Genomic DNA, 24,185 nt, shown 5'->3' on the forward strand with positions numbered 1-24,185 from the left:
CAAGAATTCTTATATTATTGACGATATTCGTGAAACGGGTGTACATGTCGCCTATAGTCTCGCTTGATTGCATTCGAAAAAGCTCAAAATTATGCAATAAAATGTTAACTTTCGAGTCTTGACTCTACTAGTTCCCTCGTACGTGATTTCAAGTGTTCGCCAAATATCAAAACTCGTTTCACACATAGAAACTCGATTATGAAATATGTTGAAGTTGAGGTGCGCTGTAAAATTTTTTCAGAAAATCTGCCTAAAACTAAAATCAAGATTAAATTTAAGATAAAAATAAAAATAAAAAAAATCAAAAATAAAAAAATCAAAAAATCAAAAAATCAAAATTAAAAAGAGCAGCTCTTGCCACTTTTTTGTTTTTTTTGCCCTCTCTCTTTAGGGAGGAGATCACCTTGAACCAGTCGAAAGAGCAACCGCTTCCGTCGGTCAATGTCCTGTGGGTACAACGACTAGGGCACGCGCCCCTCCCCCTTGGCGACACTCGATCGGTTGCGGCGATGTACAACGTCTCCAGCGACGGAAAAGGCGGGGCGCGCCCAAGAAGATCCCCGCCGCGTCCTCCATGCCCTGGGTCCGGAATCTCCGCCGGTACGTCGGATCCGGCACCGGCACCGGCTCCGAGGCCCTTATGGGTCAGTTCCCTTCCCTCACTTCCGTCTGTCTTGCACTTGGTAATTCTTTTTCTTAGATAGGGTTTTCCTGTTTGCTGGAAATTGAACGTTATTATTTTGTTGGAAACCGAGTTATGGAGTACTGATCATCTGTTCTGGTTACATACCGGCTCAATTTTGATGAATATTCGTGCCCTTTCGTCAACGTAGATCACAAACGAAAGGTTGGTGTAAATTAGGTTGTGACCTAGTTAATTTATGTTTTGGCTTTCTCCGTAAAGTCTTCAGATAGATATGATGGCATTAGAATCAAGATGTGTGATAGTCGAGGATATTATGATGAACCATACAGTTTTAAGGAATCTGGAAAATTGGCGTAAGATATAACTTGAGGTAAGTCACCCAAAGTACAGTTGCAACTGGTCACGAGTAGATGCTTGACGAACTTACGGCAGTTTAATTTGCATTTTTTAGAGGAATAGGAATGTTAATTGCAAGCCGATAGCTTCTATTCTGCCTTCTAACCAGTTATGGAATCTTGCACTTGTGTGTCACCAAAACACAGGGAGAGTCCACGAATGCTGGGGTTTCAGAATCAACTTTTAGTGTCCACTCTTTCTGAAGCAGGGTTCGTTTTGTTACACAAATGATTTATTGGCTCATCTATATTCTGAAGCAGGGCTTGTTTTGCTACATAAGTGACTAAATTTAGGACATGTGTACACACTAGGTCAGAGGAGAGGAGCACTGGTGAATTAGCTTAACTGTTGTGGATAAGATTGTACTGAAATCCATTTACCTAAGTTTCGGCTATCATGTAATTTCTTTTTGGCTAGATTGATAAGTATAAGTTACCATGATGTTAGGATCCTTTTATTTTTTCTTTTATTTTCTGTGCTTTCTTTTTATTTTCTGCATATTTATTAAGTCTGTTTAATTTAGCCAAAGTCGGAACTCTATAAATAGGGATGTAACTGCTTCTTTTCGATCATCTATGAAAAATATTATTCTGTCTTTTGACAAACCCTAGGAGGCCGATCCCCTCGAAGCGATCAAGGAGGGCCGATCCCCTCGAAGTGATCATCCCCTTTCTCTTCTTCTTTTTTTACGATAAGACTTTAGGGTCTTATCACATGACTAAGAAAATTACTTGTGCAACTGTCATAATTTTTTTTTCCATAATTTTAAGAAATCTGATTATCTTGCATAATGCATACTTGGATGAATCTCAGGGCTATATATGTAGATTTCTTTCCTCCAAAGGAAGGGGACAAGAAAATGTTTCTAAATATTGATGAAGTCTCAGAGTTCCTGATTTAGTAATGATCTAAGTAACAATAAATATTGAAATTTTCATTGTAAGGATGAAGAAAGTAGATGCCAGTTTATGTACCCTTGTCATATTCTGAACTTTAAGGATCAGAGATTCCCAAACAATGGAAATATAGTTCGTAGATTCCAATCCACTTCGTAGCTATATGTTTTGCCTATCTAGGTTTTTTGAAACCGTTAGTGCAGAAACTATCTTCATGGCTTGTCTATATTCTTTTAGTTTTTTTCCTGTATTTGAAGCACATAAGTTAAGAATTTTCCTAAATAAACATTTTAATTTTCAGAGCTTGAAACAAAAAGGATTTTGCTTGAGATTTTCAAGGAACGACAACAGAGAAATGTTCAAGCTGGCTCAGTCCCTAGCTACTACAAGAAGCAATGTCAATTGGATAGTTTTTTGTGGTCTCCTATGCAGTTCTATCAATATATTCAAGAATGTGCAGACGAGCATTCAGACATGCTTGCTGAAAGATGTTTCTTTTGCTTGAAAGTTGCTTTACGTGTGCTTTGTGTTCCTTACATACAAATATAATTTCTTTTCATACAATCTTTTCAGATCTGTTTCCATAATATATTGCTTTGTGAAGCAGAAGCCTGAAGAAGGATCAATCAGTCATAGGGTTCAAAGATTGGCGAAGCACCGGTTTATGAAGGTAGGCCAGAAAGATCATTGGTTGCTTTAACTATTAGAATTAGGACTTTTATTGTTGTGTTGTCTCCTAAGATCTGGTATTAAAGCACAAGGCTGACCACCTCATTGATGGTTTTGACAACTGTGTACCAGTTCCTGTGTGTGCGTACTTTATATTTTTTCCCCTTCAACCTGCAGAAGCAGTCCGTACTTTTACTAAATGCTGATGATCTAGATGCAATATGGGTTCGCTTGAGGGAAAATTGTGTTATTGATGATTCTACTGGAGATGAAAAGGTAGAGATATATGTATTCCTAGAGCAATGGCAATTTCTATATTTGTACATTTTCATAGACCCCATCATGTCATATTTGGCAATTGATATCTGTGCACATCACCTTAACTGTTGCATATAAGTCAGCAAGGCTTCAAACCTCAACTGTATTGGTCGGTATGGATTGGTATTTACCAGTCCAATCAAGTATTAGTATTGGTCATTAGAAGATAAACTGGTATGTGCCGTTTTCATCATACTGCCTTATACCAACACAATAATTTTTTGTTTTCAGCTGTATACGAAATTATTCTTAACATACTAACATAGAGTATTGGTCTGCCAGCTTGCCTCCTACAGACCATATATGTCAATCCTTCTGTAGAAATATAGGTAGAAGCACAATACTTTTTAATCGTTTTCGTAATGTGCTTTCATACTATTTGATGAACGATTTGTCATGGACAAAACTGTAAACAGGGTGTTTAATGTAATGCTCATGTATGTCTGTGTCTTTTGGTTTGTTTATGCTTTGCACAGCATGTAGAGGGACGGTCGAAGGCTTAACAGCCCCAATTTAGTTAGGTTTGGTGGCCATTTTAGGCTTATAAATAAAGGTTGTGTCATGTGGACACTTGTAGTAGATTTCGGTCTGTAGTGGACCATTTTGGATCCTTTATTGTGCGATCATTTAAAGCTTGTAAAAGTTTGTTTGTAATTTGCATTGATTATGAAGTGTTTTATGGAATGATTGCTTGTGGATCCCGAGTGAGGCGCTTTTTTTAACCCGTTTTCTTTTTTGTAGGTCCTAAGGGACCATAGGAGGTTTCGGGGAGGCTGGCCTTTGCGGACGGACACGTAAGGATGTCGTACGACTTAGGCAAAACCAGCTAAGTCCGTGACAGATGGTATCAGAGTGGGACAAGCACTCATAGAAACATTTGACATGCAAACGTGGGGGACCTAGTAGGGCTGCGTTGAGGGCAGCCAGCATGCACGACCGTTTGGGGGGAAAACGAGCATTGAGATGTAAGAAAAAAAAGGAGTCACTCAGAGGAGCGAGCATCTGAGATTGACATTCAGAGGAATGGTCAACCCTTCGCGCAAGAGGCACCACGAGGACAAGCAAACTGGGAAAAATACGTAGCGCACAAAGGTTGGGATGGTTGAGTTTGAGCTACGACTCAACGTTGACAACCATACTTGATGGTGCTCAAGGCAAGCGAGACGCTTGGTAAAGGATGAGACAATGTAAGGTGGAATGGGTTGTTCAGCGACCGAAAGAGTTGTGCAAAGCTCACAGAGGTGAGGGTAATTACTAACTCGAAGAATTCGGTACTCATGCAAAGACTTGTATGCAAACGATGGAGTGTTCATGGCCATCCCAAGGCGACCGAAACTCGATGCCATGGAGCATTGAAACTCTCTTCAGCATGAGAAGGATACGCCCATAGGAGGCTGAAGTGTGCAGCGAGTTCAACATGTTGCTAGGCCTTAAGGGGTGCAGCGGGGGCTGTAGACGTGGAGTCGCAATCTTGCAAGTGCGTTTGCGGGAGGCAGAACAATGCATAGTTTGTTTAGCAAGGCGTAGTAGTCCAAGGGGATGGTGGTCTCCGAAACTTTCATAGAGAAGGAAGCGAAGAGAGAAGTTGCTACAATGGGATAGATATCCAGGGGGGATAAGTCCCGGCTCTCCAGAGGGAGAATCATGTGCAATAGATCACACATGTAGATGAGGAGTACCTAAAAAACAACTTCACAAAGCTCAACGGCCCGAGCGAGCGGCGAGGAGTCGTTGCATGAGCTCGCTTGAGATAATGCATTGAGGGATGCATTGTGAGATCAAGTGGGGGAGCGATGCAAGGCAACACAAATGAAGGCACACTTGGAGTCGATATGAAGATCGGACTCAACGAAGGACTGACCCGTGGAATGGTGGGCACGAGGGCCACCATCAACTCAATGCCAAACGAGGAGTGGAGCAACTTGGGTGTAACTTGGCGAAGTACCCAGGCCGCATGAAAGGAGCCAGCATAGAAGATGAAATATGGAGCGGAAGCATAGAGCTTTCCTTGGATAGAGGTCAAGAACATGAACTCTTGCAGAGGTAAGAGCGAGATCATGTCGTTCCATGGGTCCTTCATTCTGATGGAGCAGACTCATCATGTATGGTGCCAAAGATGAAGAGAGCTTCGAGGCACATGTACCTTATCTCGGAGAAGCATTTGATAGAGGAACTGAGGCGTCTCAACTTGCGGAGGCGAAGTTGGGTTCAGAAGGCCTTGGCACGAGGCAAGAGGATGTGGAGGCGAGTACTCTTGAAGAATATGCCACAGTGCTGCCATTCAAGTTGTCATAAAGGAAGCATTGCACAACAGGGATTGTGCTGGTAGGGGCAGAGGCCCAGGATCCAGATAATGGTGCACCAATTTCAGCGAAGTCGGTGGACTTCGAGAGCTACTAAGCGACGGATTGTCCTAGAGCTGTACTTCGTCTAAGTGTGACCCGAGACCGGGTGGACGAAGGTCGATTGCCAAAGGAGCAAACACAATCGAAGGTGGAAGAGGCCTTGCGATGTGTTGGCAGAGGCCACACATGGAGGGATCACAACCTGAGTTCATCCCACAAGGAACAGAATGCAATGAAGATGTCACCAGGAGGTGACATGGTGCAGCGGATCGTGGTGGAACAGTTCATGGCAATGCGATACACACGAATCTTGTCCCGTGAGGGACTATATCATACGAAGGTATGATCAGGAGCTATTGGGAGCTCCACTTCGGTGAACAACATGACGGCAAAAATGACTATGGATTCAAGGAGTGAAGGCCATGGTACAGCAGAGGTGGGTCTTCCGTGCATGTATCGAATTTTGCATCGGATGAAAGCCTTGGTCATCAGCATATGAGGGCTGTGTAATACAGAGAGAAAAGTTCGAATGCAAGTACCAGTGAGTCCCATGGGAGGGACTTGATTATGTAGAGGTATGATCGGAGCGGCTGGAGAGTTGGACTGCCCAAGAGCTTATATTCGCTTAAGGGAGCCTGGTAAGTCAGAGGACGAGGCCGAGTAAGCGAACGTTGCTACCAAGGAAGCTAAGGAGAATAGAATCGGTGTGAACCTTGCAATATGATGGCAGAGACCATGCATGGGAGTTGCAGTCTGTCCTTTTCATCGACCAAGGGGAACTGCTTGGAGAACACAGAGGTGTTGAAGCAGGGGGTCGAAAGGGGCAAGGAAGCGACGACGAGTCCCGAGGGACTTAGCTACCCAAAACCAAGCATCGGTTAGAATGAAGGTGGACTCGGAGGAGTGCCACAGTGCCACAGAGGCAGATCTACCGATCGTGAAGAAAGAGATGTAGATGTGAGCCGACGGATAGTAGGGCAATGGGCATGACAACGCCATGGTACCGCAGAGGCGGGACTTCCGTGAAGTCATCGATCCCTTGCTCTCATGATGGGAGAGCGCTTGGTCGTCAAAGGGGCCGAGGAGGTGTAGAATACAGAGGCAAACTCCAAGTACCGAGACAAGACTAAAGGGCAGAGGCCAGGGAACTTTGCAAGACCGGTGCAATGAGCTTCTCATTAAGATAGCCGAAAGTGAAGGACTTCGGGTTGTGCAAGAGTGCACGACCAAGGAACTAAGCAGGCAGTACGCGGTGCTGTACCTTTGCTACTCTGTGGAGTAGGCGACAGGGTTGATGGAGAAGACGGTACAATCCCAAAGGCGACCAAAACTATTAAAGACTTACTCTAAGTTGGAGTGAAAACTTCCTGTATTTCAGAAGCTCGATGGCATTGAGAAGGTGAATCACAGTAGTTAACTCAACGCAAGGAGTGTAAATACTTCAAGTGCTTCATAAGTGTGAGCAAAGAGCAAGCGAAGGCCAGTAACCAGCTCGATGCATGGAGTACAACACTTGAGGAGGTGGGCGAAGTCAAGTAACATTTGTCTTCTCAACTCTTAAGAGAATGAGCGAAACCGAGTACCTCAATTCTCTTATCTATCTAGCAGAGGAGTTTTGTACATGTTCAAAGACTCTTCGAAGAAACCAAATGGAAAACAATAGTTGTCAAATTCTCACCAATGGTGATTAGTGCTATTGAGAGTAGATTATCCACTTCATTTCCCAATAGAATACCAATCGAAAGCGGAAGTGATGCGAACCTACTTGGAAGTGACAACTAAGTGAAAGAAGAGTCGATGAACAAATTTTGTGGAGGAACGACCCAAAAACTTCAAAAGTTTGCGAGACGATGCTTGTTAAAGCTCCAATAAGCATCCACCTAGTTTAAGCAGCATGAGGTATTTGAGAGACTAGTGCATAGTAAAGTTGGTCTTTTCCTTCATTTGAAGGATCTGCAGGAACCAACAGGGATCAACACAGCTCAGCCAACCCTACACTAGAGTCAGAGTCATTGGCGAGTTAAAGCAGCATGGCGGATCAAAAGTTTGACTACTCAACAACAGTAGCGAAGAGCAGTTGGGAGCCAAGAGGTGCATTGCAGTTGAAGCAGAAGATTGAAGACTCAACAAAGGCGAGGAGTTGTAGTGTCGGTAAAGGCTTCGACGAGGACGTCGAAGGAATAAGTGGGGGAGAATGTCACAGACAAAACTATAAACAGGGTGTTTAATGCAATGCTCATGTATGTCCCTATATTTTGGTTTGTTCATGCTTTGCACAGCATGTTGAGGGACGGTCGAAGGCTTAACAACCCTAATTTAGTTGGGTTTGTGTTAGAACCCTTGCAGATTCTAAACTTGGGGTTGATCTCTTTAGGGGATCGGCCTCCTTGGAACTCTATAGGGGTTCCTCCCTCCAAGTTGCTGTTCAAAGGCTGCAGAAAAGATTCATCTATTGCTTAAGAAAAGAGAAGGAATACATGGCTATTTATAGGGCTTCTAAACCCTAACTCCTAATAGGACTCCTATTTAAGACTCTTACTTCTAACCAACTCCTAATAGGACTCCTACTCAAGACTCTTATTCCTTTACAACTCCTAATTCTTCTCTAAGAAAAAACCTCCTACATGAATGCTCCTCTCAATTAGGACTCTCCTAGCTAGAGTCCTAACAGAATGTCCCTCTCAATTAGGACTCTCCTAGCTAGAGTCCTAACAGTTTTACATGAATGTCCCTCTCAATTAGGACTCTCCAAGCTAGAGTCCTAACAGACCCGCCCTCTTCAAATCAGCCTTGTCCTCGAGGCTGATGATTCGTGAATTCTGGAAATTTGATCTTCAAGTCGTCATAGTTCTCCCAAGTGGCATCTTCTATTGGTAGGTTCACCCACTGTATTAGTACTTTATTAGTGGGTCGTCGTCGTCGAGTCACGATTTGTCGATCAATAATGGCACTTGGCTGGGTCTGGAGTTCTATTTGGGTAGTCATATTTGGTGGGTGGCTTTGGGCTGTCTCCAAGCACCTATTTAAAACTTTCGTCTAGCTGTTGGTTTGTGGGTGATATGTCGTATTCCTTTTCAATTTAGTACCCTGCATATGGAATAACTTTGTCCAAAATCTGCTCTTGAAGATGCAAGTAGAATTTGTCACAAGCACAATGCGTCCCATATAGCATAATTCTTTTGAGTCCCGATTGTAATGAGCCACGGAGCTTGGTGCTTCCTCTATTTTTTTTTTTTTTTTTTTTACTGGTCTCCGAATCTTCCTGCTATTCTATCTTAATATCCTCAAGGAAGTTGCTGGTTGGAAGTAAAACGATCGAAAATTCAGCTTGCTCAGGTAGCTGCGAAAGCGCATCTGCAACAACATTCTCTTTCCACCTTTTGTAAGTTATTTCATAATCAAATTCAAGAAGTTTTGTTACCCATTTTTGTTGCTCGCAGGAAGATATCTTCCGCTCCACGAGATATTTTAGGCTTTTATGGTCGGTCTTGATTTGAAAGTATCGCCTGATCAAGTACGATCTCCACCTCGTTGCTGTGTGCACAATGGCGAGCATCTCCTTATCATATATTAATATGTTTTGATAGGGGGGAGACAATGTCTTGCTAATGTATGTGAGTGGTCGACCATCTTGCATTCTGTCTCCAGGGGGGAGAACGTCTCCCATTTTGTCTCCAGATGCATCGGCCTTAATGATGAAGGGTCGGTTGAAATCTGGTAGCGCTAGCACCGGCATCGTCGTTATGACTGCCTTAAGTTTGTCGAAGGCAGTGGAGGCTCTGTCCGACCATTGGAAGACATCTTTTTCCAGTAAGGAAGTAAGTGGTGCACTGATCTTTCCATAGTTTTTCACGAACTTACGGTAGTAGCCTATTAAACCCAAAAAGCCATGTAGCAATTTTATGTTCCTCGGGGTAGGCCAGTTTTGCATTGCTTCAATTTTGAAGGGGTCCACCGTCACACCTTCCTCTGATATGATATGCCCAAGATATTTCACCTTTTGTTGAAGAAAGTAAAAATTCGTAGTGGCCGTTGTGTGTTCGAAAGGCGGTTTTCGGTATGACTTCTTCATACACTCGTATTTGATAATACCTGGATCGAAGGTCCAGCTTTGTGAAGATTTGTGCTCCCTTTCATCTAGCAATTCATCTGCTATTGGAATAAGGTATTTGTTCTTGATGGTTATGCCATTGAGAGCTCGGTAATCAACGCATATTCGCTATGTTCCGTCCTTCTTTTGTACAAGTAGCACCGGTGAAAAGTAGAGGTTACAACTTGGCCGAATAACTCCTATTTCAAGCATCTCTTTTAAAATCCTTTCTATTTCATCATTCTGGAGATGTGAATACCGATATGGCTGAGTATTTGCTGGAGACTTGACTGGAAAAATCATTATACAATGATCATGCCGACGAGTAAGAGGTAGGTTGTGCGGCTCGTCAAATATATCTGAAAATTCAGCAAGCAAAGGAAATAGGTTTGGATCTTCAAATTCTATTGGCTCTCCTTTAATTTGCTGCTCAAGTTGTACCAAAAAGCCCCTGCATGCTTTATGCAAAACCTTCTCCATTTGTTGTGTGCAAATCATCGTTACATCGCCCTCACGTTTCCCATGCAGTATCACCTGTTTCTCCTTACTGTAAAATTTTATAAATAGTTGCATAAAATTCCAAGAAATATCACCTAATGTCATCAACCATTTAATTTTGAGTATGACCTCATGATTATCAAGAGGGAGGAGGAAGAAATATGCAATTATCTCTTGGTCCTGCAGCAACAGTTTCACCTGCGGGCACCTATGATCACACTTCAAAATCCGTCCGTTGGCGACCTTAACGACAAACCTGCTGCAATTCTCAATAGGTAAGTTCATATGGACAACAACCTTACCATTTAGGAAGTTATTAGTGCTGCCCGTGTCGATGAGAACAGTGATCGGTTGTTGTTTGAGAAGGCCTCCAACTTTCATCGTTTGCGGGTTTGAGTAGCCAGCTAGTGTATGTACCGTAACTTCGGTCGGTTGTGGCTCTTCTTCTGCATCTTTTTCTTCATGTTCAAGGCTCTCTTCTAAATGTTCAATGACCTCTTCTTCTATCGGTTCAATCATAAGAAGTCCTCCTTTACTACAGCGATGCTCACGGCTCCACGGCTCGTCACAATGCCAACATAACCCCTTCGCATATCGCTCCCGAAGCTCTTCTCTTGTTAACCTCTTTGGTGTAGGGACTTGGTCTAGTAGGGGGGGCTGAGGGCTTCAATATTACTGGTTGAGGAGCGACCCTAGTCCTCCGAGCTTCATGGTTCAATTGCTCCTCTTGATGTCGTGCGAAAGAGATGGCTGCCATAAGTGTATACGGTTGTCGCGCTTTAACTTCTCCTCGGATCTCCGGCTTCAAGCCCTCAATGAAGGTCCTCAATAGTTGTTTTTGAGACCAATCATGAGTTTGATTAGATAACCTTTCAAACCTGGTTTGGTACTCCTGAATGGTGGAAGTTTGTCGGATCTTTGCTAGTTGTCCATCAATATTCTCGTAATCGGTTGGTCTGAAGCGGATCAGCAGTCCTTCTTTGAATTGTTGCCATGAAAGGGCTCCATAAGTATGTTCAAACCAGTCAAACCACTGTATAGCATCCCTTTCAAGATGTATAGCTGCAATTTTCACCATAGATGCATCCCCGGTTTTGTGGTACTGAAAATATCGCTCCACGCGCGAGATCCAACCAATCGGGTCTCCTTCTTCCCATCTAGGGAAGTCCACTCTCATGCATGGATAGTTGGGTTCAGTCATAGAGCCTCCCCTCCCTTGAAACTCATCTCTTCGGGCCTGGTGCGATTGGGCAAAGCTCTCTCCGTGATATGATTTTTTCGGGCTTAGTGGTCGGCCCAATCTGAGTTCGGTAAAGAGCGTCCGAATCTTATCCTCCATTCGTGCCTCCAAGGCTTCGAATTTAGCATTGATTGTCTCCTTAAATGCCATAGTATATGCCTCCAAATCTATGATGTTAAGATCTCTCTTTTGTTGTCAGGTTAAAGGCATGTATAGTTGAGAGAAGTGATGGTCGAAAGGATTGGTGGATCGGTGGGATGTAGGCTACGATTTAGGCTTGTTTTGTGGCTGTTTTGGGTGCAGTTTGAGGGTGTGGTTTGGTGGAGTTTTAGGGCTATGGATGAAAGTTTTGGATCTGTGGTAGATGGCAGCAAAGGTTTGATAGAAATCAGTGGAAGTTGCAGCAAGTATGTGCTGTCTTGTAAGAGTAGAATTGTCGTCGAAGAAACAATGGTTTCTCGATGTAATTTCTATCAAAAACTTGAGAGAATCGAGGAGGGAATTGATAGCAAAATCACAGTTTATATGACAGCAAGGATGTCTAATTTAATCAAGAGAATTTCGGCAGTATAACAGCAAGGAAATTGGTGCAAGTTGCGATTGCAGAATTCTCGTCGAAAAATTTCAGCGGTTTAAGACGAAAATTTGCAGCAACACAAAATCGTTTTTAGAGATGAATTTCTCAATAGATTAATCTTAGATGGAAGCCAAGATGATCTATGAAGTGTATAAGAAATTTCATTCAAAAAAGATTGCAAATAGATGGGTTAAGGCAACAATATGCGGCTGAAATTTTCTGCAACATAGATTTTCAAGTATAGCAGATTGGACATAAAAGATCAGTAGTTTATATTGAGAATTTTTCGATGAAACCAAAGGGAAATCCACTGTTAGGAAGTGTCAAAGATGTCATAAAAATTTGGATAGAAAAAGTATAGTAGCAAGATCAAACAGATGGTGTTATGCGGCTTGAATTTTACAGTGCATATTTTCAAGTATAGCAGATTAGACGTAAAATATCAATGGTTTATATTGAGAATTTTTTGACAAAACCAAAGGAAATCTGCTGTTAGGAAATGTCAAAGATGTCATAAAAATTTCGTAGAAATTTGGATAGAAAAAGTACAGTAGCAAAATAAAAAAGACGGTGCTATACGGTTGGAATTCTGCAATGTATCTTTCGTCGTAGAGATGAAAACTTTATGACGAAAAGTTTATGCAGCAATATAGGAATAATTTTTTTGGGATTTTCAAATAAGGATAACTAAATTGTAGCAGCAGTAAGGTAGAAAACCAGAACCTGTTGCAATTCACGGGGAGATCAAAGGATGATCCGTGGTGGTGGAGATGACGGCGGAATTTGGCAACGATCTCTTAAGCAATTGTGGGAATTGCTTTGGGCGGTTGTGGAGGTTAATGGATGGCTGTGGAAGGGTAGCAAGACGCCAAGAACGCTGCTCTGATACCAGGTGTTAGAACCCTTGTAGATTCTAAACTTGGGGTTGATCTCTTTAGGGGATCGGCCTCCTTGGAACTCTATAGGGGTTCCTCCCTCCAAGTTGCTGCTCAAAGGCTGCAGAAAAGATTCATCTATTGCTTAAGAAAAGAGAAGGAATACATGGCTATTTATAGGGCTTCTAAACCCTAACTCCTAATAGGACTCCTACTTAAGACTCTTACTTCTAACCAACTCCTAATAGGACTCCTACTCAAGACTCCTATTCCCTTACAACTCCTAATTCTTCTCTAAGAAAAAACCTCCTACATGAATGCTCCTCTCAATTAGGACTCTCCTAGCTAGAGTCCTAACAGAATGTCCCTCTCAATTAGGACTCTCCTAGCTAGAGTCCTAACAGAATGTCCCTCTCAATTAAGACTCTCCTAGCTAGAGTCCTAACAGTTTTACATGAATGTCCCTCTCAATTAGGACTCTCCAAGCTAGAGTCCTAACAGTTTGGTGGTCATTTTAGGCTTGTAAATAAAGGTTATGTCATGTGGACACTTATGAGAGATTTCGATCTGTAGTGGACCATTTTGGATCTTTTGTTGTGCGACCGTTCAGAGCTTGTAAAATTCTGTTTGTAATTTGCATTGGCTATGAAGTGTTTTTTGAAATGATTGCTTGTGGATCTCGAGTGAGGCGCTTTCTTTAACCTTTTTCTCTTTTGTAGGTCCTAAGGGACCATAGGAGGTTTCGGGGAGGTTGGCTTTTGCGGACGGACACGCAAGGGTGCCGCATGACTTAGGTAAAACCAGCTAAGTCCGTGACAGATTGCATGGGATAGAGGGTTTATAGAATGCCATAATTGGTTTTTAAATTAAAGTCATTCTGGTTAGTATATTGTTTCAATAAAATGGTTAAGAGAACAAATAGATACTGATATTTTGGAAACAACATACTTGTGATTGAAAAGGTAAGAAGGGATCAGAAAGAGAATATAGGGAACAAAGGTTATGAAAAGTAGCCGAATGGAGTCAATTTTGGTGGCTAAGATATATCTTTATGGACTATGATAAGAGGTGCTGTACCTAGGTCCTGATTGAAGTCCTTGACCCTATACATTCAGATATGTTTTATGCCAATCAGCAAATATCTCATCTGCAACCCTAGCATTATGGGTTGTTGCATCTCTTTGTTGATGGCCAAGATTTGTCGTACCGTGGCAGGCCGTCCGATATAGGCATTATGTACCAGTCTGATAGGGGATCAGTATAGGCGGTATATACCAGTTTGTCGACACATACCATCATACCTTGTGTCGACATATTGGGGTATATACTGTATCGATGGTTGGTCGGTACATCGGTACAGACCAATAAGGCGAACTATGTTGATGGCAATAGTAACAGTGTGAAATTTTGGGCAAGATGCTTAGTAAGGAACAATATCTTTAGTGGTCATGACAAGTACATGCTATTTCTTTACTTTTAATTGATGCACAATGTCAATTATATGTTGTTGACCTAATTATATATGATTTGATACTTTGACATCTATGTAATTTTTTTTGGTAATTCATATGGCTTCTTAACCATTTTCAGATGAACTATGAAGATTTCTGTCAGATTGCCTCTATTTGCATGGAGCCAATTGGTCCAAAATGTTGATGATTTTTTAGCCCTTCAAACTTTATGAAGTTTGAAAAGGACGAATCTGGAAGAACAACCCTACCTTTCTATCTTTATGTGATGCGAACAGTATTATCCATTTTTTTACTGTTGAACTTTTTTTTTTTAATACTGACTGAATTTTGAATTTTTTGATGGAGTTAAATGCCTGTCCTATGCATGTTTGATATGTGATCAGATTGGTAAAGTACCAATATAATAGGCAGTATGCCTGCATATATTGCCTGATATCACTGGAAAAAATAATGAAAATTGGATATTGGGGGTACCAAATTATTGTACCTGTTGCTGGTGCTTAGTTGGACCAATAAACTCTGGGTGGTTATCTTGGTCTGGTCAGTATCATAAACCATGATGGGAATTTTCAACATTTTTGTTGGTAGTAGTGATTTTCCAACATTGTTGTTGGTAGTTATGAGTTACAGTCCAAAATATTTCTTCCAGTTTCATTAAGAAGGTTGTAATATAAATCCTATAAAATTTGGTATATGATATTTTCTCTTATTACAAGCTTCAATCTTTCTATTGGTTCTGACAGAGGAATGCTGTCTTGTGCTGAGTGGCCATATCGGTCATGGGTTGGACTGATACATACCTGTTGGTAGCGGTGTACCATATGTCGGTACGCTGGTGTTATGGAAAAAAGCATAAAAAAAGGGCCCAAAATTAAAAAAACCATAGTTTATGGTTTTCCCCCCTAATTGCTTGGTACATAAGTGATATTTAGATTATAATAAAGTGTTTCTAACCATAAATAAATAAAAATTCTTGGTTATAATGATGAAAACTTGAGTCAGAGAGAATGAGAGTGAGTGAGAAGGGGGAGGCAGGAGGGTTTAAAGGGTCAAAATAGGGCCATTTGTCAATTTGACCATATGGACCTGGTTTGACCTGAGAGGAGATCAGTACCATGATTCCTAACAGAACTTTGGGACTAACTATATCACCTATTATTCATCTTTTACTACTGACACAAATAATAAAAAAGGCATAGTTAGAAAATTTAATAGCTTAGTATTTGATGCATGACTTGGTAATTGTTTCTTAATAAAGCATTTGCAATAGTAGTTGTCAAATCTATATCATGAAATTATTGCTGATATCATATGAAACTGTTGTATTTTTATGTAGAAAGCTTATTGACATCAACCAAAATGCTTTATTTCTAAATTATCATGGTTTTTCATGTTCATTTATCTTGCTGACTGTAGTAAAAGAAATATTTAATGAATATTAAACCATTTAATATTAAATATTCAACTTTTCAGATCTGGTATTCTTTCTTTCTTTATCCAGGGATTTCTGCAAAAAACTAGTGATGAAATTGAACATTATATGTCTTGCCAAATCAGCATAGTGTGCACATCATTTTCAACCTTCAAATGACTGACATGCATTTATGCTTATACATTATGATTGATTTCATAAAATAAAGGAAGATATCCAAAATAGTTCTAATTACAGAGGAACTAAGATCATGTCACCCCACCCTATGAATTTTTAGGCAAGAGCGATTGAAGGTAGGATTGGATGTCAACAAATATTTTGGAAAACAATATGGTTTTAGACTTATGGTTTTTATTGATTTAGAAAAAAATTAAGAGAGTCTTAGAGATTTATTATTGTTTCTTTTGGAAAAGAAATATATGTCCACTAACTATATTGATGTTATAAGATATATGTATGAGAGTATATTCATTAGTGTTAGAACTTTAGGAGTGTGTATAAGATTACATTAAGGATCATCTTTAAGTTCTTATCTTTTTATATTAGTAATGGGCAAATTTATTAGTCATATATAGGGTATATGAAGATGTCATTTTCGTTGATGATAGCTTAAATGAAATTATAAATTTTGAGTTATTGAGACAAACTTTATAAACTAAAAATTTTAAATTATGACTAAGACAGAATATATGAGACGTAAATTTAGTAATATAAGAGAAGAAGACATAAATAAGTTGGATCGATAACAAGCTCCAATAAGTAAAATTTTTCATATTTTGTATTGGTTATTCAACAAGATGGAGAAATTGATGAAAATATTATTCATAGAGGAAAAATCAGGTAGTTCAAATAGAAAGAGAGATCAAAAGTTTTGTGTGATCATAACAGGTTAAAATGAAATCTAAATGAAGTTATTAGACCATTGATGCATTATGGATATGTGTTAGGCAGTTAAGAAACAATATATAAGAAGTTGGTATCTTTGAGACGAGAATGTGAGTTATTATAGGAGATAAAAAAGGAACAGTTTTGTCTGTATCTATTGAGTTATAGATGTCTGTTAGTGGTGTGAGGAAAAGATAGAGGGAGATCTAATAAAATGTTACTAGAAAATTTAGATAAATATTTAACAGTTCTTAATTTAGCTTTGTGCAGACTCAATGACGGCAAAAGACCCTGTGGCCGACCCCAAATGATTGAGGTATTACGGGTTGTTGGCTGTTAGTACTATGATCTAATTGAGCTTTGTTGGCAGTGGATTTTGTTTGATGAAAATGAGAAATTTCTAGATGAATATGGTGTTCATTTTCATGTGATGGTAAGGATCACCAGCTCGTTTTTTTAACTTGACTACACTAGGCATCTTAAGATTGCAGCATAATCTGGAGGTTATCTTTTCATAATATTACAAGTCCTATTTGTATGACTTTTTAACCCATAAACAAAACACTTCTCATGCCTTTTGTTGTATGTTCTCTTTGAAGAAATTTATATAAAATTTTCATAGATGATAAGTGGTCCTGATGAATGTCATAACCAGCGTCTGTTGATGGTTGTATTTCCTTCAAGTGTTCTCTACTAATGCAAGTTATTTAAGCTGTAGTGCAACTGGTAATGGAATGAGTAAGGGGTATCTATGGCTACTTGCAATGCAATTTTTTTATAATTAGTATTTTTTGGAGTTCCGCTGGATATTTATTCTGGTTAAGGATGCAGCACTTGAGAGATATATTCTCTTAAGATTTCACTGACTGTATGACTACTGCACAGATATGTTTCTTGCACTAGATAAAGACCATAATGGAACAATAAGCAAGCAGGATCTCAAAGAATATGCAGATGGGACACTGACAGAAATCTTTATTGAGAGAGGTTAGGTTCTAGGCTTCTAGCATCAAGGAGTAAGCTCATTAATCTCTTCCACTGTCATTTTTGTTATTACCTAGGAACCGAATTTTGTGAAGTCAGTACTCTTTTACCAGCTTGCTTCAAATGCTTTTTAAAGTTTTTTAAAGAATTGTTTTTTTGGTCAAGTGTATGCAAAAAAAAAAGAGAGAGAAGTTTTTAGTGTTTATTATTTCTTTAATTCCACTTGTAGAATACAATCAAGAAACAAAGGCATAATTTACTAAATCAAACCTACTCTAGTTACTTTGCAATTTCGTTCTAGAGGACTATATTGGTCCTCGACTAGACCGCTACATACCAACCAATATTAGTGTATTGGTATATGATACATCGGTTTGTAATGAAGACTCGAAGAGGAAGAAGGAGAAGAGGAAGGAAGAGGTGACTGTGGAGGAAGAGTAGGAGGAAGGAGGAAAAAGTGAAAAGAAGAAGAGGCAATGGAGGAAGAGGAAGGAAGAAGCGGTGGCGATGAGGAAGAGGAAGGAAGAAAAGTTGGTGGTGGAGGAAGAGGAAGGAAGAAGAGGAGGTAGTGGGAGTATGGGAGAAGAGGAAGAAGAAGGAAGAAGATGAAGCGATAGAGGAGGAAGCGTAGCAAAACCATATCGGAGGTGCACAGTGGGCAACAGGAAAGCAGGTGATGATGGCAGACAATGAAGTTCCGTTCGTGGTGAGGGAAGAGTCACGAGTAGAGAGAATCATAAGTTTCGTTTGAACAAAGTTTTTACATTTTTAATGGATCAGATCAAAGCACCCAAAATAGGGGTGTTGGGCTTGGGCGAGTAATTAATGGTCAATACGAGCTAAACCAGACGAAATTACAATAACTGCCAAAATGCTTTTTCTCAATCTAGTTTATAAGTTCATGTCATTGGTTTATTTTCTGTAACTGAACATAGATTTCACTTTAACTAATTTTACATTAGCATGCTGATGGTGATAGTTCTCGAGGTTCAAACATTATTAAAAATTCTGATTAGTATTTTAAAAAGCACTAGACGTCAAAATATACTAAGGCCTTAAAACCCCCAAGGCGCAAGGCATTCGTCTGAGCGAAGTGAGACATTCTAAAATATTAAAATATAAAAAATATATTATAATTAGTAAATATGATCATAAAAATAAAAATGCCACATCAAACTGAAATCACATAGCTGACTTGAAATATATATTACGAGATGTAATTCTTTGACTGCTATGACTAAGTTGTCTCATAATCTAAGCTTAATCCCATTTTATATGGTGATTTCTGACCTAAATCTAGAAATGGATGACTCAATGGGCATCTTGACGCAAGAATTAGAGTAAGAGTGTTATTTATTACAATTTAATACTTAATGTGCTACTTATTGCTATGTAGTGCATTATTTATTGCTTTTCACAACGCACTAATTACCACTTATTACTACTTAGTGCGTTATTTATTGCTTCTCACAGTGCATTAATTGCTTCTCACGTCCATCAAGCTAGATCAGGATCAGATTCAAAAGATGGGGATGCAGTGTATTTACTGCCTTGGGCGTGAGTAAAGGTATATTGTGAAAGAGAAAGAGAGAGAGTCCTAGGTGTGAGAAAAGGTATATTGTGAAAGAGAAAAGAGAGAGGAGAGAGATTAGTCTTCCAGTGAGTCTTCTCCCTCCCATCCGCCACCCTCAAAACCTTATCTTTTCGTCTTCTAATAAGATCACTTCTGCCCTCCCATCCATCGCGTCTTTTGCCCTCCCATCCCACCTCCAAAACCCGAACATTTTGTCTTTTTACAAGTTCACATCTTTTGCCCTCCCATCCTTCGCTGAGCACAGATCGATTTTCTACTGTCGAGCAATGATCGATGCCATTGTATTCGCCTTCAAGTCAGTGTCCCTTTCTCGTCCAATCTCACTCTTTCTTTTCTAATTTCTTATGCTACGCCACTGTCACTCGAGCGCTCGCCTGAGGCTCCCGGTGCCTAGGTGGCGCTTCAGTGAATCACATTGCTTCGAGGTCATGTGAGGCGTTCAGGCCTCGTCTCGCCTTACTCGAGCGCCTATTAAAAACACATATTCTGATGTTACCTACTGCTGTACAATGAAAGTTATAAGATGTCTTATCATCATCTATACTTGCTTTCAATCAGTGATTTAAAATGCGCAAGGTGCCAAGAGGCGCCAAGGTTGCATTGTTTCAATCGGGCGCTCACTCGAGGCACTCAGTGCTTGGGTTCAGGAGAGCGCCTAGGTGGCACTTCACTAAAGCATGCCACCTAGCCAATTTGTGAGGCGCTCAGGCCTTGTCTTGCCTCACCCGAGCACCTATCTAAACCCCTGCTTTCAATTATGATTAAGCATTTTAAAACCTGTTGATGGGTCACACTATAATTTACTTGATAAAAATTGGGGTTCTTTCTATAGTGAACTATGAATGCTGTCAAAAAAGAAAGCAACTTCTAGGCTGCAGAGAATAATAACAATAACCATATCTAAAGAAGCAAGCATAACAGAATAAAAACATACAATTTTTCATGAAATAAGATATCTCATGATGTAGGACTGCAAGCATGAAATTTTCAGACTGATTTCTGATGTACTCAATCTTTTATATCCTATATGCTAAATATTATGATATTCTTTTAGAACTCCAAACCCTTCTCATCAACTAAGAGGCACTAAAATAGATTTGGGCCCTTTTGATTTAGTGCTGACAAATTGTTCTCACTCACATATAGTTCAAATACCATAGGAACTTGCTGGAATTCTGTTAATCTGCTGCTTGATTTTAACCTTAATTATTCAACACGTTTACATTTTATTTGGTCCTCCCTTACCTTTCTAATACCCAAGAGTCATAGGAAAAAACTTCTTAGTAATTTGTAGGGTTTGCCTTTTCGGGTACCAAACGCATTTCAGTAATCCGCTGGAATGGTATGTACTGTTGTATCGACATGGTATGCCGGTGTATACTAGTGTTTCGACGAGGAAGAAAAGAGGGTGAAGAGGAAGGGGCAACGGAGGAACAAAGGAGGAAGAAGGAGAAAGAAAGAAGGAAGCAGGAAGTGGAAGAAGAAAAAAGAGGAGAAGAAGTGCAGCGGCAACATACCTGGGAAGCAGCAGCAGCATCACAATGGCGAAGAGGCAGCACCGAAGAGTGTGACATTATACACAATTGCATTCATAAGCCCTATTTTTCTTTTTTTTTTCTTTTTTAATGCTGAAGTGGATTGGGGCCCATCACTTTTTGTTTGGTTTGCTATTTTAATCGGACCACCCGAAAAGGGGGTGGTTCGTGTATCGGTCCATGCCTGGAATGGTACATACCACCTGTACCATACCGTTTTGGGCGGTACAACAATCACGGGTAATTTGAGCTGCAACTTTGTTTTATCTTGAGCAACGATTGATGCATGGTGTATCTAGGAAGCTCGTTGATGTTCAAGCAATGGTGTATATGAATGTCAAATGCTCGAGAGAATGACTCAGTTATTTCATGCAGATTGTCCAATCCCAAATGAAAGGTCTGATCCTTGTCAGGAATCTTTTGCCAACAGTGGAGATTGCAGCCCATCCCTCCACAATTGGGAAAAGATATACGAGAAAGAAAAGGAAAGGCTAGGAACAAAGGCAAAAAGAAAGAGATGGTAGCTCTGCTCAGGGTTGGTCCAGATCCAACAATCTTCTAATTTAGTGCATGCAGTCAGGGAAGAACGAGAGAAAAGAAAGGAATCAGGGAGTATGAGAAAGAGTTAGTAGTGTCAGGCATCTTTATCACAGTTGGAACTGTAGCCATTGTTGGCACCGACTGTTTGTGGTAGTTAGAGGAGACTTACCTTGCTGCCATCCCCATGTTGTTGCCCACTCGCCACCAACACTTGGCCTCTCATATTGTTGGTGGTTTGGAGCAATGTATTAGAAGCCAGACCAAGGCTTTTTCTCTTTTCTTGTTTTTGCTGTACTTACATCATTTCAGAAGAGAAGAAAATTCAAAATACATTGGAGTCATTTGGCCAAAATATGGCAAGAGATGATCTTACACCATTTATTTGGGGTATTGGATAGATTCCTTGTTGGGACTTGGGTTTTGTTGTTGTATTGGATAGATTCCTGAAATCTATCAGTATGCTTGTTGTGTTCCTTCTTGATTCACAGGTTGTCAAATTTGATATGCTTCAAGAGTAAATATTTGTCACTTGGAAAAGTAATATTTTGCACTAACCTAGAGAAAGGATAGTTATAGTTGTGCGAAGTATGTAGCCAGATACAACCTATTCATTTGTTTTCAACTCTCATAGTATTGCATAGTGCAACATTATGCAAAACTAAAGAAGATTGGATTTGTTTGGCATAATTTTCTATCGATCCTTCACATGCTACCTATCTTTACCTTTTGTTAATCTCAGTGTCCATTATTCACTTATAAAAAGTTCCTTGCAGCTGCTTTGACATGAATCTTAAAGCCTTCGTAAAATTTAGTCATCTTTCTGATTAAATATATATTATTTTGAACCTTTATTCATCGTTACAAGATTTTGAATGAGAACTGTTTTATCTCATTCAACAAAAATGGCTATGAATAGCCGCCACAAGTCATATTTTTGGCTATGGTAACCTCTCATATTATCTCCTTTGCCTCTATGACCATAAATCTAGGTTCAAATCTTCTAATGTATTCTTGTTCATTCCTGCACACAGTTTTTGATGAGCATGTACGTTGGAGTAAAACTGGAGGGGGTAATGCTCGTGAAATGGACTTTGAAAGCTTTCTGGATTTTGTTTTGGCCCTGGAAAACAAAGTCACTCCTGAAGGATTAACATACATATTCAAATCTCTTGATCTCCAAGGACGAGGCTATCTTACAACAGCAGAAATTTATACCCTCTTCAGGTTTTTTTCGACATTTATATCTATGGTAACATTACTATTATGCTTTTTTGAAGTTGATGATAATATAAATTTCTGTGATTTCAATGGTTATTGTTAAAACAATGATCTTTGCTCCAAATGACAGCAACATTGGTGACTAAAGAATGGTCTTGAAGAAACAACAGTTTGGTGTTTCACCCTGTTATGGGATTGTTATGCCTACTAAAACAGATTAACATCATTATTATGTAATAAACTTTATTTATATGGAAGAAAAAGAAAGCACTAAGTACTACTTCCATAGTCACATAGAGAATTGCTTTAATTAATATGAAACCTAAACTACAGCGAAAACCATTTCCTTAGTGACATAAGTGATTATACAAATAAGTACTATTCTATATTACGTTGGAGATATGCAACTAAATGAAATTAGATTTTGAGGAGGCCTTGGCATATCTGCCTTTAAAGAAAAGAAGAAAGAATAACATCAAACTTGTGAGTTCCAACTAGATAAGTATTTTGGCACATTTGTGAACGCAGGTGGTCCTCATGTTGCTTTCCTGACCCTCCTATTATACTTGGAGCTGTTCTCTTTAGTACCTCAATTGTGCAAAATGAGAGTTGAAACCATGTGTAGGCCTAGCAGGTTTCATAGGAGAATCATGAGGTGTCTGTGTAATATTTAGATTGCACGTGGGTGGTATAGGTACTAAAATATGATATTGGATGAGAGCACCCATGCTTGGTTGAGGTCCAGCTTATACTTGACTAACATTTTTTTTCCTGCAACGAGTACAATTTCATTGTGCAATGATATGAACAGACTGAACTCTCAAGTCATCTGAATGTTCATATAGTTTGGTATCTTACCGTGTTCTACTGAAATTGCTTCTTTGTCTGTTTTAGTTTATTTATGCAAGATGTTGCATACCTGTGCAAACTCAAGTATTTGAACTGATTCAGAACTGAAGGGACAGTCAATTAGTGGCAATTGGAATTGCACAGCTAAGGGTAACAGCTTACATGCCATCTTGGTCGTTGATACTTTATTGATCTTTCATCTATAATTGTCCTCATGATGTTTATGATCATAAGGAGCTTTTCAAATTTTTTGACCCAGAGAGATTGACTGATGCATAAGATGCTACAGATGTCTCTACTTGAGGATGTTTTACCTGCATGTGAAATAAATATTTACAATATAAACATCATTTTTTTACAGATAAATGATAATCCAATTGCCATTATCTATAATAAAGGACTCATAAATGTCGTCTTTTATCTAATATTTTGTTTGGCACAATGGTACATAATCATTTTAGGTCCTTGCCCGATCAAAGGGCATACATGTTAGCCATGAGCAATAGAAATGGGTAATGTAGAGTTTCTATATAGTGTTTCCTCTTCCTGTTTTGCTTTGCTGACTTTGAAACGTATCTCCCTTATCATGTGTTGTTTTTGTTCTCTGTGCCAGAGATGTGCATCAAAAGTGGATTGAGGGCGGTCACTATGATCTGTGTATCGAAGATGTAAGAGATGAAATCTGGGATATGGTCAAACCAGTGGACCCTCTTAGGATCACACTTGCTGATCTTCTTGCCTGCAAGCAAGGTGGTACAGTTGCTGGCATGTTTATGGATGTATGTGGTTTCTGGGCCCATGACAACAGGGAAAACCTACTGCAGGAAGAGGAAGAACTAGAGGAAGAGTGATTTGCTTGAAGCATATCTGGGCTAACTAGTTGAACTGGCATATTCTAATATCTAAATTTTAATGAAGAGCCAATTGTTAATCACTGCTCTTCTTGAAAATATTTGTTTTCATAGTGGTTTCTGACTTCATATTCCTGCAGAAGCATTACCGAGTGGAAACTGCTGCTCGCTGTCGTGTGTTTTCCTCATATACAGAAAACAACAAAAAACAAAAAGATAACAGTGTGTCAGACATTTGGCTGTTGTGAAAAAAATATGCTCCTGTTTCTCTTTTT

General features: G+C 39.7%; 1 protein-coding gene across 22 annotated transcripts; it reads left to right on the forward strand.

Annotated features, from left to right (window-relative positions):
• Positions 1–225: 225 nt before the first annotated feature.
• On the forward strand, positions 226–24,185 carry LOC103998495 (probable serine/threonine-protein phosphatase 2A regulatory subunit B'' subunit TON2). Of its 22 annotated transcripts, XM_065104179.1 has the most exons (8): positions 376–644; positions 2,240–2,608; positions 2,785–2,883; positions 14,141–14,284; positions 16,610–16,655; positions 17,225–17,326; positions 22,024–22,216; positions 23,673–24,185. In XM_065104179.1, exons 6-8 carry the CDS (start codon positions 17,227–17,229, stop codon positions 23,908–23,910), a joined length of 531 nt encoding a protein of 176 aa, XP_064960251.1. In that variant the 5' UTR covers positions 376–644; positions 2,240–2,608; positions 2,785–2,883; positions 14,141–14,284; positions 16,610–16,655; positions 17,225–17,226; the 3' UTR covers positions 23,911–24,185. The 22 variants fall into 22 exon arrangements, 18 of the variants coding, with proteins under 18 accessions (XP_064960243.1, XP_064960251.1, XP_064960245.1 ...); XM_065104173.1 differs by having other exon boundaries at positions 14,141–16,772; XM_065104177.1 differs by lacking the exon at positions 16,610–16,655 and having other exon boundaries at positions 14,141–14,296.

Source organism: Musa acuminata, chromosome BXJ2-4, assembly GCF_036884655.1.
Source record: "Musa acuminata AAA Group cultivar baxijiao chromosome BXJ2-4, Cavendish_Baxijiao_AAA, whole genome shotgun sequence".
Classification (NCBI taxonomy): domain Eukaryota; kingdom Viridiplantae; phylum Streptophyta; class Magnoliopsida; order Zingiberales; family Musaceae; genus Musa; species Musa acuminata.